This window comes from Notothenia rossii (assembly GCF_949606895.1).
Source record: "Notothenia rossii genome assembly, chromosome: 8".
Lineage (NCBI taxonomy): Eukaryota > Metazoa > Chordata > Actinopteri > Perciformes > Nototheniidae > Notothenia > Notothenia rossii.
The window spans coordinates 80,044,844-80,062,392 of NC_136906.1; the positions used below are offsets into that span (position 1 = coordinate 80,044,844).

At 40.6% G+C, this 17,549-nt stretch overlaps 1 protein-coding gene across 2 annotated transcripts in view; it reads left to right on the forward strand.

Moving 5' to 3' along the window:
* The first annotated feature begins 7,425 nt into the window (after positions 1–7,425).
* The window catches only part of LOC307015269 (connector enhancer of kinase suppressor of ras 3-like), a 38,525-nt gene continuing 28,401 nt past the window's right edge, over positions 7,426–17,549 (forward strand). For both annotated transcript variants that reach the window (XM_079643782.1, XM_079643783.1), the window contains exon 1: positions 7,426–7,603. In XM_079643782.1, coding sequence (XP_079499908.1) covers positions 7,552–7,603 — 52 coding nt within the window. In that variant the 5' untranslated portion in view covers positions 7,426–7,551. The remainder of the gene's footprint in view (positions 7,604–17,549) is intronic.

The window sequence follows — 17,549 nt, forward strand, 5'->3', positions numbered from 1 at the left end:
AGGTGAATACAGCTGGTAACAGAACAAGTGTTTGAATGCGTACATTAACAGGTTTATGATATCACTGCCCCGTCTAAGACACCATCTGACTTTCATTACATTTGACTCGAGTGTTTCGTCAACTTAATGTGTTGCTTAAAATAATCCTTCTGCATACAGTATGTGACACTGTGAGTGTTGCACGGCCAGATACGGCTCAGCTGACTCAGATAAGGAGATATATGATACATTATGATGTGATATGCCGCGGACTGTACTTAATGTTACTCTGATCCGGTTACTTACACTGAACAAAAATATAAACGCAACACTTTTGTTTTTGCTCCCATTTTTCATGAGATGAACTCAAAGATCTAAAACATTTTCTATATACACAAAATAACCATTTCTCTCAAATATTGTTCACAAATCTGAAAAAATCTGTGATAGTGAGCACTTCTCCTTTGCCGAGATAATCCATCCCACCTCACAGGTGTGGCATATCAAGATGCTGATTAGACAGCATGATTATTGCACAGGTGTGCCTTAGGCTGGCCACAATAAAAGGCCACTCTGATACGTGCATTTTTGCTTTATTGGGGGGGTCTGGGGGGGTCCGAAAACCAGTCAGGTTTAACCCTAACCCTAACCCTAACCCTAACATGTCACCCACTGACATGTGGAGAGGGGAATGGAGTGGCCATTGATGCTGATATGAGGGATATCTGTTTTGTGTGTTTGATGGGGTGTTCCAATCAGAATGGCCTCTGATTGGCTGCTATTCAGTTGGAGGGAGTTGTTGCTTATCCAGTGGTACCAGATGTGCCAAATGTTTATCCGGGGCAATTTGGAAATAAATCTGTGTCATCTCATTTTAGCCCATGAGTTGATTTCCAAGTAATCACACAACTAATCTGATTCATTCTCACTCACTTGAATATTGTATACGTTGTGATGTCATTTAGCTAATCACCTCTTTAACCTGAACTCATCATGTTGTTACTGACGGTGTCAACGAGGTGTTGATTCAGATCTATGGTCTCTCTGGAGGCTGTGCTTTGTGTCTGTAATGAACTGCATTATATTCCATGTTCATCTAATATGTGCATCCTCTTCACTTGTGCTGTTTATTTCTGTCTTCTTCTAGTTTATAATGAAAGAGAGAAAGAAACAGTTATTTTGTTTTAAAAACTCACACTGATTTCATCCATCTGTGTTTTCTTCTCTGAAAATAAAAGAGAGAGAGCCATATTTAGTTTCCACAATAAAAAAAATCCAGTTCTTGTTTTTACGTTTCATCTGTGAATGTTCTCACCTTTAATTCTTGTCCATATGTTGACCGCCACAACGATCATAATGACAGCTGCTAAACCCACAGACACCACGATGAGCCTCAAGAGACCTGGAGAGAATACACACATGGAAGATATTCATGTTTTAGGTTTTAGAGTTCAACATAGCAGAAACTGCCAATTCATCAACACAGAGTGAGATCATCAAATAACTGTTTTCTTATTTATTCCATTAGAAAGTTAAGAAGTTAGGGGGGAAAGAAGGACGAAGAGAAAAAATAAATGTTTGTCACTACCTGGTAGTTCAGTTGGAGCGTCGCTGATCACTGAAGGTGTCGTAGTGGAACCTGATTTGATTTCGTTTTCAGTTCTTGGTTTTGTGTCCTCACCTGAACAGATGAACAAAAGTCTTCAGTCACAAACTGTCTGCGCCGTGAACCTTTGTACCGTTAAAATGTGAAACTAAAACTTCTAAAATAAACCCAATGTTCTGACCTGAGGAAGAAGGGCTGAAGCGAAACAGGGAAACGGATCCTGTGTGATCATCAGTTTGTTGACAAGTAAATCAATGAAACCCTGATGTGTAACCAACAGGAGAAGTCAGAAAGGTCACAGAGTCTTCTGATTTCTTCATATCTTTTTGATATTCATCCACATCTCGACCCTGAAGCAGCCACTTCACTCTGTGTCTGCACCACCCGTCAGAGTCCTGCATCGGGTCGGGTATCCGCGGGTACCCGACGGGTGACCCGCAAAAAAGGTGATTCGCGGGTGGTATTTTTTCAAACACTTTTTTCCGGGTTCGGTTCTGGGTAAAACAAAGATGATGCGGGTCGGGTCGCGGGTGTTGCATAATAAATATATTTAAATAATAATAATTTAGTTTAAATCCTCAGACCTCTCCCCCGCGGGACCGTGCATAATCATAACTTCTGCAGCGCATCAATCTGCTTCTGAGCGCGCCACATTCTGAATGGCTGAGGTGAAGCTCTCTAGCGGAGAATACAGCATTTTCCAACACTTCCTCAAGAGCGAAATCCAACGTCTGGGAGGCTTTTGGTGTCCTCCTAGATGGAGAGAATAACCAACATCCCACGCTTTTTGAGAGAAATATGCAACTGCGTGTGTTAATAATTGCATGTTTTCACTGCTCATATATGCGGGTTCGGGTCGGGTTGCGGATCCTGTGGCGACGGGTCGGGTCGGGTTGCGGAACTAATTGGTAATATGTGCGGGTAGCGGGGCGGGTTCGGTATTGCACGTCGCGGGTGCGGGGCGGGAGCGGGTCTTGAAAATCAGACCCGTGCAGGACTCTGCCACCCGTTAGTCGTCACAGAGCAGCGTAACGTCACCTCATCAGTGTCCTGGTGCTCAGTCACTGACGATGGAGATATTGAGAGAGAAAGACAACAAGAGTTAAATGATCTTCATCCCTGTAATCATAACGGCTGTAATGTTTCAGTGTATTGCTCTAAGACACTGATGTAAATACTCACTGGTAACAACAGACAGGTAGACCAGAGCGTCTTCTCCTTGTTGTCGTCCTGATCTGACCTGTCTGCAGGAGTATTGACCAGCATCCTCCTCTGTGACCTCCTTTATACCCAGAGAACACTTCTTTGTAACTCTCAGTCTGATTGATTTAGCTTTGGCTTCTTTACCAACCTGCCCACGGTCCACCAGCGTTACTACTGTTGTGCGTCCTAATTCGCTGTAGAGCCAAGTAGTACCATCACATGTATCCTGATGATCCATCACATTGGTACAAGGAAAAGTGACTTCATCTCCAACTTTGACAGTGAAGAAACGCTTTCCGGTTACTGCTGCTCGGAAAATGAGAGGGAATAAGAAAGAATGCACAGGACAAACTATTTTTAAAAACACTTTTAAAGTCATGGGTAAGATCATTTTCAGATGCACGGTACATGGTAGTTATGGCAATGGAAATCTTTAGTCCCAGGCTCCTCAAACAATGCAAAATAAATATATATATATATATAAGACAAAAGAAACTATAAAAATAGTGCAACAGAAACAGAATATAAAAATAGTGCAAGAGATGTGTAAGAAGTCAAAAGAATAAGATGAGCTAAATCATAATGTAAAATGAAATACTGTTTATTGTAATAATGAATACATTATTTTCAATAAGTACCCTATTGTTGGTTTAGGAGTTCATTAAACTCACCTTTTACCTTCAATGATACGTGGCTGTCTTAGTTAAATAGCAGTTTGTTTATAAAGTACAATTTATGATATCAGAAGATACGCTTTTAAAATGTCCCTGTTAGCTATATAGATCTGACATGTACTCTTACCTGTAAGCTGAAGCAGCAGAATGAGAAATAAAGACATTTTATTTGTTATTCCCATCGTGATTCTCCGTCTCTCTGCTTCCTCTGCCTCTTGTTCTGATGACTGTCTGTGTGGAACAGCTTCCACTGCCTCTTGTTCTGATGACTGTCTGTGTGGAACAGCTTCCACTGCCTCTTGTTCTGATGACTGTCTGTGTGGAACAGCTTCCACTGCCTCTTGTTCTGATGACTGTCTGTGTGGAACAGCTTCCACTGCCTCTTGTTCTGATGACTGTCTGTGTGGAACAGCTTCCACTGCCTCTTGTTCTGATGACTGTCTGTGTGGAACAGCTTCCACTGCCTCTTGTTCTGATGACTGTCTGTGTGGAACAGCTTCCTCTGCCTCTTGTTCTGATGACTGTCTGTGTGGAACAGCTTCCTCTGCCTCTTGTTCTGATGACTGTCTGTGTGGAACAGCTTCCAGTGCCTCTTGTTCTGATGACTGTCTGTATGGAACAGCTTCCACTGCCTCTTGTTCTGATGACTGTCTGTGTGGAACAGCTTCCACTGCCTCTTGTTCTGATGACTGTCTGTGTGGAACAGCTTCCACTGCCTCTTGTTCTGATGACTGTCTGTGTGGAACAGCTTCCACTGCCTCTTGTTCTGATGACTGTCTGTGTGGAACAGCTTCCACTGCCTCTTGTTCTGATGACTGTCTGTGTGGAACAGCTTCCACTGCCTCTTGTTCTGATGACTGTCTGTGTGGAACAGCTTCCACTGCCTCTTGTTCTGATGACTGTCTGTGTGGAACAGCTTCCACTGCCTCTTGTTCTGATGACTGTCTGTGTGAAACAGCTTCCACTGCCTCTTGTTCTGATGACTGTCTGTGTGGAACAGCTTCCACTGCCTCTTGTTCTGATGACTGTCTGTGTGGAACAGCTTCCACTGCCTCTTGTTCTGATGACTGTCTGTGTGGAACAGCTTCCACTGCCTCTTGTTCTGATGACTGTCTGTGTGGAACAGCTTCCACTGCCTCTTGTTCTGATGACTGTCTGTGTGGAACAGCTTCCACTGCCTCTTGTTCTGATGACTGTCTGTGTGAAACGGTTTCCTCTTAAAGATGATGCGTCTTCATTCTGTGATTAATACTTTGTCACTTCCTCAGAGTGACGTTATGAAAGATCATTATTTTCCCACGATTTTATCATGGAGTTGTTAAGCATATTCTCATAACTCAAACTTGTCTTTTAAGAAACATATTAAGATAGGGATGGGTACCGAGCCCCGGTATTAAACGGGCCCCGGGGCTGAATTATGAAAGACCGTGGTACCGTTAAGCTCCGACGTTAACACACACACACACACACACACACACACACACACACACACACACACACACACACACACACACACACACACACACACACACACACACACACACACACACACACACACACACACACACACATGCGGCTGCTACGTGCAGCAACACACACACTCACACACACACTCACACACACGGCTGCTACATGCAGCCACACACACACACACACACACACACACACACACACACACACACACACACACATACACACATACACATACACATACACATACACATACACATACACACACACAAATCTGCAACTTCCTTACAGAGCCCCTCCTCCAACATACAGGAACGCGCACATGACCAATGAGGGCACGAGATAAGTTTGTGCACAGATAGAAGGCTGACAGGCAGGTAGGCCATCCAGTTACTTTAGCCGGGCCGGCTCAGATGATTGGTCGTGCTTTTTACAGAACTACGGCTTCCAGAGATGAATTTTTTATAGATATTTTGTCAAAGAACTTGAGATATTCATTGCTATCGGGATGTTAAGAGCATTCCATGGAATATAACACAAAGTGTATCTCGAGCCAGTTTCTCAAACTTACCTACCCCACCTTTAATTTAAATAAAAAGCAATGTTAATTTTGTTCACAATTTGTTTATTTTTTTTCTCCAGAAGAACCGATAAGATTAGGCTACCGTTAAAAGACCGGATCGATAAGCGGTATCGATAAAAGTACTTTTAAACCTTAACGATACCCATCCCTAATTAAGAAAGTATCAAATACTATTAAATCAACTTGCAACATTTTAAACTAATTAGACCTTTCTTAACTGTCAGTGCTGCAAAGTCATACCTCCACTGTATGATTCCATCCCACATTGAATACTGTTTTACAAACTGGTCGTTTGCTTGTGCCACAAACCTGAAACCCAAAGAACAGCTGTTCAAGAGAGCTATCAAGGTGTTTGACAGAAAGCCACAGTCATACCACCACTGTACCATCCTTGCTAAACACAATGTATTGAGTTTTGACAATTTTAAGTCTTTTAAAAGTATGTGCTTTATTTATGAATGTTTACATGGACTGACCCCCCCCCCCCCCCCCCCAGCACTGGACGCTGCACTAGGTCAGAAACCAGAGGAGACTGTGAAGTCCACCGTAGACGGAACATTTTTTGGACACAGTGTCCTCTCCGTTAAAGGCAGCTCTTTGTGGAATAGCCTCCCAACTGAGATACGGGTTTGTCCCACTCTCAATAGTTTTAAAGGTCAACTCAAATAATGGTTGAGAAACAAACAGACGTGCGATCACCGCAAAATGCACTTTAACACAGGGGTATCTCCTCTTGCACTTTATATGTCGTTGCTGTTATATTGTATTGCCATGTCATAAATACTTGTGTATGCTGCTCTTGTTCTTTTGCACTTTTCTTGCATTTCATGTATTTGTTCTTGCTATGTTTGTAAAATTCATTTTCTTAAATGTTTGATGTGAGGGACTGCGGACGGAAAGTAGCTCAAAGCTAAATCCGGCATATTTACACTTGGCACATTTATTGTTTTAAGTGTTCATTAATGTGCAATGTCCCTGCCAAATAAACGATTAAATAAATAAATAACTGAAATGTAATAATAATAATAATAATAATAAAACACTAATAACATGTGCAGCCAGTGGAAGAATAAACCACCCTTATTAGGACTTGTCACTTCCCTCTGTGTGTCTGTACGTTGTAATGCCTATTTGCCCTTGCCAAACACACATTTTCATTATGTAAATTTAACAAACAATGAAGTATTCTGAATCAGTTTTCGCTGTAGAAATAACATTTTCCATGTACATGAACTAGTCCAAAATCAAAACATATTTAGAAAACAGAAAGAAAAAAAGTACAATTAGCAGCAAATCTTTATATTTTTGAAGCTGGAATGGACTAATGTGATAACATGATCTTCTCCCTGTTCCATATTCTTTTGTATTAATGAAGTTAAATGTGGAATGAGATTGATAACTATTTAAACATGTCTTCATCTCTGTCTGTTTTAAAAAAAAAGCACTTGTCAATCAAATATGTCAGATATTGAATGCACAAATTCACTCCTCTGAAATGCATTTACTGTATGTACCATAGACTGTACATTTCCTATATAATGTCTATTATCTTACCTATTTTTAACAAACGTTAGATGTCTACGTTAGATGTATAATTACTGTACTAGTATTTGTATTTATTTGAAAAGTTCTTATTTGTATTTTTCCTATCATGAACCACACATATTCAGTCGTTCCCATTGGAAATGAACGCAGCATTAACACACACCCGTATATGATTGGAGGAGAAGGTAGAGCGGGGCGTGGTTAAAGCTAATGGTCACGCATCATCAGCGCACCCTTATCTGATTGGAGGAGAAGGGAGAAAGGGGCACGGTCTGAAGCCAACGGTAACCCAACACCCGCCCCTCGCGCGTGTGTTCTGCTTTGACTGTAAACTTTCTCCTCGAGTTCCGTCAGTTGGTCGTTGACCGTGGGACCGTTTGTACCTCGTTTTGTCACTTCGTTTTAACGGAAACTTCACCGGTAATCATGTCCAATTAATTAATTCAGTATTTTTGAGTAGGGGGAGATTGAAATACATCCCGTTGTGAGACATGGAGGCTGTGAGTAAGTGGACCCCGCAGCAAGTGGTGGACTGGATGAGAGGTGAGCGATAACCGGACCTAATGAAGCTAACGGTCACTCTGTTAGCAAACAGTCTATGCAGTTAGCAGTTATTGAAGTGAACAATTGAGATGTTAGTTTGCAATGTGTGCTTAGGAATAAATAACGGCTAGTTCACTGCTGTTTAATTAAAAATTCTAAGTTTTTTTCAGCTGCATCTTTACCTTTCCTGACCTTTTATTGAATATATTTGTATTGTCTTTTTTTTAGTACTTTGTTGTTATCTTACATTAAAGCACATTACAGTCATTTGAAGCATAGTCGTGTAACAGTGGTGGGAGAAGTACCTTCATTCTGTACTTTAAATATAAATTCTGTGGTGCAAATTAAAAGTGCTGCATTACACATTTAACTGAAGTAAAAGTACATAAATGTATTAGCAAAATAATACAGTTAAAGTACCAACATTGGAGATACTCGATATTGTCTTTGGTATATATATATATATATATACATTTAAATGTACTTAATGTTACTTTCCAAAATTAGTTTATATGTAATAGTTTATGTGGTGTTTTCTGTTTCATTATGCTATAAAGTTCGAAGTTTATGAAAGCTGTAACTTGCTATGGTTACCTGGGGTTGTTTTTCAGAGGTGTACATTAAAGCAGCATTGAAACAGTTAAAAAGGTTTACTTAAATTGCAAAATAAGACTTTTTTTGTCCACACATTTGGTTGTTAGGCTCTGTTGACTCAGCACCAGGCTGCCTTGTTTACCCTTTTTTTTTTTCTTTTTTTTTTACTGGCTGTCATTTTTCTGCTTGGTTGTTATTAAACTTGGCTGTTGAGAGGCAGATACATCTGCACACAGCACTGAACCGTGTATTTATTTTCATTATAGTGTCGTTAAGCCATAAACAGGCCCTACCAGGAATCACATCATCCATAAAAAGCCAAACAGGCTCATGATTGTGGTTTGATAAAGACCTGTTTTTAATTAGGTGATGTTTGAACAAGCAGCAATAACAGAGACACTGTTTCTGTGGCGCTTTTCAAGCCACCATTTTTGTCTTTTTGAGACAATTGTTGTTTTTATATTTGAGATTTTTGCATTCTTGAAAGTAACACATTAAAAAGAACAGCTTGTTATCAGTGCATATTTTAAAGATGCATGCACAGGATTTTAATTTTGGGCTATAAAAACCTGGAAAACTAAATATTGCCTTAAACTTTTTAGAAAACCAGTGACCTAGAAACTTCAGATGTGCATCGACACAACATATAAGTGGTTATGAGGATGCTGTATGTGCATTAGTGTGAAGATTTAGTTTGTGTTTAGGAACAAATTGAAAATAATTAATATTGCATTATTGCATGGGATAATTAATACTTTCTGGGCATGTTTTTGAAGCATGTTGAAATTAAATGGAGCATTTGTTTCTTTTATTACACTGACGTTGACTAGGGTCAATCTTTGCAAGTGTCCTGTAAATAAGCCCTCAGATTTTAGGAATATTTAGCAGGATATGCTACCATTTGTTAATGATGACAAAGATGGCCACCATAAACAATGACTGCTTTATTGTCTGTGACTTCAAGTTTGACTTTTGAACTGAGGAAAACATGTAATTAACTCAAAAAAAGGCCAAGAGTCGTAATGTGTCAGAGTGCATCCCATCTTTGTACCCGATCAAAGTGAAAGTGAGCGTCCTTTGAGCCCAGCTTGTCCCCCGAGAGCACAAACACACAAACACACACATACCAACACACACGTCATTATCACCACAGACAAAGCAGAGCGGGGTCCATAAAGACTCGGACAAAAGCCGCTCTTCACAAAGGTCGGCCTCCTGTCGTGTTCGGGGTCAGGAGGTCGCTCGGACACTTTTACCACATCTCACTGACCATCACACTTTTGTTCTGCATGAAAAGAGTGACACACACACACTGGGGTTAGTCACATGACCTGGAGGGCTCAATTAGGCTCGTTCTCTCCCTTTTACTTCGTGTAAATCCACTCTGGGGTCAGATTAAGACGCAATGCCCCGAAGTAACTCCATCCAGGAAATCTGAATCAAGAATGTGCTGTTATTTTCTAAAACAGCTGTTTCCTGTAGTTTATATCCAACGAACAGGAGGAGGAAGTGCATTGGTTGGGGACTATTTTCAGCGGCTTATCAATCCACTTTTGGCGTTCTAGTTGTGGCAGTGTTTTCAGTGAAACAGCAGAGCAGATTGCTGCCTCGGGTTGTAGGCGGTGAGTGTGTGTGTGGTGTGTTTCTGTGTGTGTGTTTTCTCAACTCAAGCAACAGGTTCTTTTAATGGAAGGTTTTGTCAGTCTAGTTAAAGTCTCTCACAGGCTGTCACCGAGCTCCTTCAGCTGACCACAAACATTTAACACAAATCCCCTGAATAACCCTGGAATATCAAAGGCATGATGCAGGTGCATTCTAGGAGAGGGAAAAGTCACACAATGTGTTTTGTTGAATCTTAATTTAAGAAAGATAACTCTCTAGCATTGAATCAGATATTTAGATTGAAAAAAATCAAATATGTTTGAAATTGATATTCAACAAGGTCGTTTTTAAGTATTAAGGAGGACACATACAATGCATTAAAAAAAATACTTTAAAGAGTCATTAAGATAACCTAATTTCCTAACTCACATCTGGTCATTTCAATTTGAGCTTTTCAATGTTTTGGACACATTTGAGTCGATACTGAAACAACACGCACTATAATGTAGCAGTGAGAGTCTCCTTTTATGGCTTTCATGGTTGTTTCATGTTTTGGTAGATTGAGCTACCCTATATCAGTCAGCTGTGTCTCGAGGTAAACAGCGATGGAGCTCAGCGTGTTCAGACAGATCACATTCTTCCCTCTGCTCGTCTGACAGGTGCCGTCACACATGGCAGCGAGATGACGACTGAACAAATAACACGACACATGCACTGTTTAAGAAGGGCTGGGAGAAAAAAGAACAATGAGCAAGAAGCATAATCCACGAGCTGGGCGATGCATATTGTGATGCATCAGATACAAAACAGTAGGGTTTGATTCAGTTGAATTTGAACTAGGTGAGAACAATATCTTTGGACGACTAATTTGAGCTACTGTACTTTTCATGCCATTTTTACGTCCTCTCCACTTAAGTTGAGGGGTAGTACTTTTACTTATGTTTTAGCAAACCATACCTACTCAAACCTACGTTAATGCACGGGTCATTATGATCTAATCACATAATATAGAACTTGAAGTAGGTGAGGACAAATCTATTTTCACCGGCCTACATTTTGTGAAGCTTTTTCTAGAATTCTAACACCAAAAAGAAATATCTTATTGATAACCCTGGATTTACCCCCATTTCGTAACTTAGCAACTTACATTATAACCCTTTGACATTTATCCAACTCTTTGGATGATTGTCCAATTTTTTAAAATCCTGTCATCTTCATCAGGTTTTTTTCTATTTCTATCTTGCACTTTGACTTGTTGACCCTCCTGTTCCTCCCTTCTGTTGTTCTGCCAAGATAAACTTGTTTTATTCCTCAAAATGGTGAACATCAGTTTGAGGGATTTGGTCAAACAAAGCCCTTCCTGCCTGCATGGTCTTTGAAGGAAGGAAGGAAGCTGAGAAACATATTTGAAATATAATTATCAAACAATGTGCGTTTGTTTATCTGTGAAGAGGCTTACGTAGCTGGACATTTCTGCTAGCTATAATCTGGTTTTATTATTTACCTGTAAAACTAAATCCTTTATTGTCTCACCACAAATATGTTGATGTAAAATACACAACAAGTCACAAACACACATGTCCATAGAGGTCCAAAATAATGGCATTAGTGCTGCTGTGAGTGAGACACACATTAGTGTTTCTGTGGGAACTGAGCTGTGGTAGTCAGGGATATCACCGCGACTCACGTAACGATTTATTAATAGATCCTAAAGCAGATTGTGAGATTTGATTAGCTTGCGTCATATGCGTGAACAACTGAATGAGTCAAACCTGCATGATGTCACTGTGGTACAGCAGGAATAGCTTTTGGACAGATTACAGACAGTTGGTTCCATTATTCATGATCCTCAGAGGCTGAATCTCTTTGTCTCTGTGACTCGGGGATCATCCTTGAGTGCCAGCATCCGCTCAGAATGCCTACTCCCCCAACCCTCTGAAGCTAACATTAACAGGCTTAACAATGTCAGCTTGCTCAATTTTAGCATTTATCCTAATAACAAAATACATTTGTAACATACCCCGTGTGTAAACAAACAAGTTATGTTATGGAAACACTCGTTTTTTTATCCCCAAAAATGATTTCTGAGGTTTCCTCTTACAAATGTTAAAAATAAAAATCCTCAAACTCTCTAAACTGCAGAAACGTTTCATTAATCACTTGTTTGCGCCGGATTAATGCCCCCTGTTCACAAGAAGTTGTGATTTGGTGAGATTTTGTCATTTGCATAATCAACACCTCTAAAACATGCTTTAAACCCAACCGCTCTGCTCGATTTAAAGACAAGTTGAATTCCCCAAAAAGTGAATCGAAAGTAGAGTTTTACAATGTTGAGCATCATCCTGCTGTCAGACAGAGATATGCCAATAAAACATATTTAAACTCCGTATTCCTTTAAGCCCCTTTCACACTGTCCCGAAATTGACACCCGATGGACACACGAATATGGAATTGTGAATTTTGCACGAAGATGGCCCCGAACCACACACGAAGGCAACATTTACATTACATATAAGACATACAACTGCAACGAAAGTAACACAAAGTATTATGTTAAAGTACTATGATACTGTACTGATATTTTCAGACTTTGTTCTTTACTTTCTCCGTCTTTATATGTAGAAGATATTAAGTTTTCTCCGTCATGTTGTTTCCATAGCAACAACAACTTCCTCGCCTTCAAAATAATATATTATATCCTTTTCAGTTTCACAGAACACAAATTGGGTTATTTACATAATATGTTTACATGATTTAGTTGTGCAATAAAACAACCAGATGGACACACGATAAAGGAAATGTTCAAATTCGGCTCTGATCGTAGCAACATCGGGACATTCGTGAGGGCATCTTAAGCCATCTTTGGCATGCCAAAGATTTTGCCACCGCTCCCGAAGTTGCTGCCGGAGCCTGATAAATTCCACCGGCGGTCATACGATGGCTTAAGATGCCCTCACGAATGCCTTACGAAGGGCAAAATGGACACACGAAGTCAACACGAAAATGAACCTTCACAAGGTCCTTCGGCAATGCTTTGTGATGCCAAAGATTTTGCCACCGCTCACGAAGTTGCTGCCGGAGCCTGATAAATTCCAGTGGCGGTCATACGATGGCTTAAGATGCCCTCACGAATGGACCAATGTTGTTACGATCAGAGCCAAATTTGAACATTTCCTTAATCGTGTGTCCATCGGGGCTCAATTTCGGGACAGTGTGACAGGGGCTTTAGAGAAGGCATTATATTTCTAAGTGAATACAGGTCCCACATTTCATTGGTGTCTCACAAACACACTTCTCCATCATCTAACTCCAAAAAGTACATCATGACGTGTTTATATCCATTTTCCTAAACCTGTAGTCTCCTAGTTTTCTTTTTTGGCCAATGCCACGCCTCATTGCACGTTAACAGTAAACCGCAGCAGGAATGTGTATCGATAAAGAATGTGTGGAATATGCAATTTTGAGAAAACAATGACCAGCAGCAGCACTCCCTTCAGCTCAGCTTCTCTGTTGGACGTACAGTGCTTCTCCTGCTGTTACAGTGGGATCACAGCTCAGCACACAGGGGGCCGTTCAGTGTGATTTCACAAGACGTCTGAGCACTTATCTGCACACAGCTCAAGGAAAGCCTTTTTCCTGCTGAATAGTGTTTGCTCAACTGAGTGTTCCCCCCGCTGCCTCGTACCAATGAGATGAATGGCCAGTGTGTGTGTGTGTGTGTGTGTGTGTGTGAGTGTGAGATATAGTTTGGTGTTTGACAGAGGCCCAGTGAAGCTATGAATTGCCGCAGCGCTCTGCTCCTCTCCACCCTCGTCCTGTTGTGATGGAGGTGGGGTAAATATTCCTTTTGTGGCTCCCAGCTGGGGGGTGTTGGGTCCGAGCCCCGTCTTTGTGACTCCACTGAACAACGCGTGCCATTTGTTGGAATGAACAGCAGATTTAGAGTCCAACCGGGAGAGTTTCTCAATGCAGGGAAACGTTATCTGTGGTTTGAGGAATGTCAGACTACAGGGATGGTTGGTGTTTTACACAGTATGTTCTAGGGCTGCTCGATTATCGCAACAATCATAATCTCGATTATTTGGGTCAATAATTGATATCACGATTATTAAAAACGATTATCCATTTACTTTGAAAACATCAATTTATTGAGAAAAAAAATGTGAACAGTATGTTTTTAACAGTTAATAATAAAAAATAATAATAATAAAAGAAAATAATTTTTTTTAAAAATTGTTTTATTTAGATTACGTTGTTTTCGTAATCGTTGCAAGCCATAATCGGAATTGCGATTAAAATACGATTAATTGAGCAGCCCTAGTATGTTCCCCAAATTGGATCAAAACGGTTCAAAGCAGCTCTTTTAAATATGATTGGAGAATTACATTTAGAAACAGAGAATTGATAATTCTCCAGTTGTTTGTGTCAAATCTAATATTATTAATCCACTTACAGTACGTACACACTTTCTACAAGGTGCTTCAAACTATTTTATGCCTCATTTTGTCCACAGCTGCAACCATTCTTGAATATTGATGAACAGGAAAATGGTCGACAACCATTTTATATAATGGAATAATACATTTTGGAATAATATCAAGCAAAAATGCACGGTTCAATGCAATGGTTCAAGTTTCTCAAAAGTGAGGATTTGATGCTTATGGTTGTTCAACATGCTGGTTAACTGAATATCTTTAGATTCAGTAAAAAGTAGACGTTCCCCTAGTCTGATATTATCACAGCATGTCAACATCTTCCTCCAATTGACCTTCAGAGCACTAAACCACAAACATCTCTGTGAGGCAGATTTGTGGAGGTGGGTCTCTCGTCACGGCCCTCTGTAAAACAAGTCCCAACTTCTTGTTTCTTTCTTTCTGTCCAATGATTAACTGGACTGTTTATGAGCAGCTGGAGTTTCACCTGCACTTCTTCTGTCTTTCTTTTTACGGACTTCTTTACGTGTTTGACTGAAGCCTAACCCACTTTATCATCAGCGCGCCTTATAACTACTTTGAGTCGCTGTCAGTTCAGGAATTTAGGAGATGGTTCAAACTATTACCATGCCAACAACGGCCGGGTTATTGAAATACTAAGGACTTCTAACTTGTTGTAGAGTGTTCTGATAACCAATCCTAGTTTTTACAAAGAACATCAAGACCAGTTGGTAAATGGGTTGTTCTTCCAATGAGGAGCATTCCCGCTGGTAACTGAGCATCGCTGGGTGAGGCTGTCAGAGGTTTTGGCGATGCAGTGAAAAATGAGTTTCCCACCCTGAAGAGTTTCCCAGCAGCTGCTGAGTGACAGGAGGAGGCCCGGGGTCGTCTGCAAATATTAGACCGGTCCGAGACGAGACCACTGACGGAGAAATTAACTTTTTCTTATGTCTGTGACTAAAGTAAACTGTGGAAACTCGTGCCTCTAGAAAAGCACCGTGGACAGAGCCTTACAGGTCCATTATATATCCGAAATTCAAATGTTCTGCTTTCAGCTTAACGAAAATCATTAACAAAAAAGACAACTATGTTCAGTGAGAAAGTTGTCAAAGTTAACCCTGGTTTCATTATAGCCACTCTCTCATGTTGAGTTATTCTGTCAACAAACAATTCGGTTTCAAAGTGCTTTTCAAAGAGCAAAGATTAAATCAGGCCGTTTCCAGTGTGAACTTTGCTGTGAGCTCTCAGCTGATTAGATTACTTTTTGTGCTCAATCCAAAAAGGTTGGGACTGCTGCTAAACACAAGTCCTGTTCATAAATCACATTCAGTCCATAATGTGCAGAAGAAAATGTGATGGGATGTTTTCAATGATGTTGACAAAAGTTGTTCAATCTGGTAAAAATATATCTAAAAAGTTTTTGCAGCGTTCACGTAATCACTTTTCTGTGTTTGATTCATCGTGCTACTTGAGAAGCATTTCCGTAGCCACAAGCTCGGCTCGGCAGGATTTCAGAGCGCTGATCCGGCTCCTTCGTCAGCCGTCTGAAGACGTTCTCCAAAGGGTTTGGGTCGAGTGCCAAACCAGACACACAAAAATGTCTCAACTGTCACATAAATCAGTGACGTTTTATTTCTCACGGGAACATTGGATCCAGATCTGGATGTTGGCAATATGCCGGTGTTGGGAAGTGTTTTCATTTCAGGTTATTCCACAATGTAAATCAACGTCTTAACCTTTTATTTAGTCTTTTACATTTTACCGCTGGTTAGAATGACTCAAATGTCCAGTCTCACGCAGATGTACCTCCTCATCATTAAAGCCTCAAGACATTTCTCTTCAGGCAAGGCTCTTGTTATCCCTCATGCGGTCTGGTTTAATAGAAAATATTCAACATGTGAAATGAATGTATAGAAAATATCTGTAAATTAGAAGCAGCAGAAGTGTTAGTAAGAAGATACATGCATGTATTTACTCTAAGTCTGAAGCTCCTGTAAATCTGAATGTCTGGAGGTCAGTGTACTTTCTTTTTTGTTCATAAGAAATAAGACAAACCCCAATGACTCGAGCACACAGTCAGGCTGGTAAACTTGGACCTGAAACCATCAGTTCTATCCCAGTTGACTTGGACTTCCATGAAAGTGCCCAACAGAAGCTCATATGTGCAGCTTCAGGTTTCCTCTCTGCAGGAGGCTGGCTTCTCTTTGTCATGTTTTCATTAGCAGCTGATTTGACTGTCGCGTGACATGCAGCCGGAGAGATTATCGGCCTCCTCGGCTGTCAGGAACGTGACCCCGGCTGTCACCAACACATTCCTGGTGACCACACGCTCTAACCAGCCGGCGGCCAACATGAAGGAGGGGTTATTTGAATTATGTCTGGATGTTGTGATCATTTATCTGAGGAGGTTTCGGGATGTCATGGGGATTTGCATCTTGGCATTATTCCGGGAACATGTAGGAGCATGACATGTTTTCTGTCACTGTTTTTTTTTGTAGCAGCTCAACTGGAGCAGAACAAAAACAAATAACTAAAGCAGGACATCTGTAGTGTAGCTCACAGCTACTAATATTATTACGCAGTCATTTGTTTTCCTCTGATTTGACAGTTGTCATGCCATCTTACTTTTTTTGCAGGAGTGCATTCAGTGTATTAAGCCTTTCATTTCACCAGCATTCAAAATGATGATTTCTTCATTTCAAGGTCCCAAAGTGCTTGTCGCCCTGCCCGGTGTGAACTTTATTGAAATGCCGTTGCTCTTCCTTGTGATGAGTCTCCCGCAGTGCATTGTGGGTGTCAGAGATGTCCCATCAGCGGTTAGAGGCAGAGGAATGTGGAGTCGGCCATCTGTCCTCCTGCCTGGAGCTTCTTTAATGGCCTCATGCAGGGCCAGTTGTTTTCTCCTCCTGTTCACACCAGCTCTGGCATTTTGTTCGGTGCTTACTTACAGCTTTATAACGCCGACCATTTGTTTGGCGCTCGGTGCAAAAGCTCTTTTTAGTATTTTTAGTTTAGGAGACAAACACCAAGCCTTGCTCTACACAGTTGAAAGTGTACACATGTTATCTGATTACGTGGTGATTCATTCAATATGATTCTAACTGTAAAGCTTTGTGTGTGTCTAAATCTAACTCCTTACAGTTTCTCCAAACCTTAAATAATTTGCTGCATTATGAAGTAAAAGCAAAACAATGACTGCAATATTTTTAAATTTTCTTTGTTGTATAATCTGATTATTATTGTCCTGATTATTCTTATTGTCAGTGAAATGTCCGGAAAAAAGTTAGTTGCCACAGCCTGACTTTCAACAGAGTTTT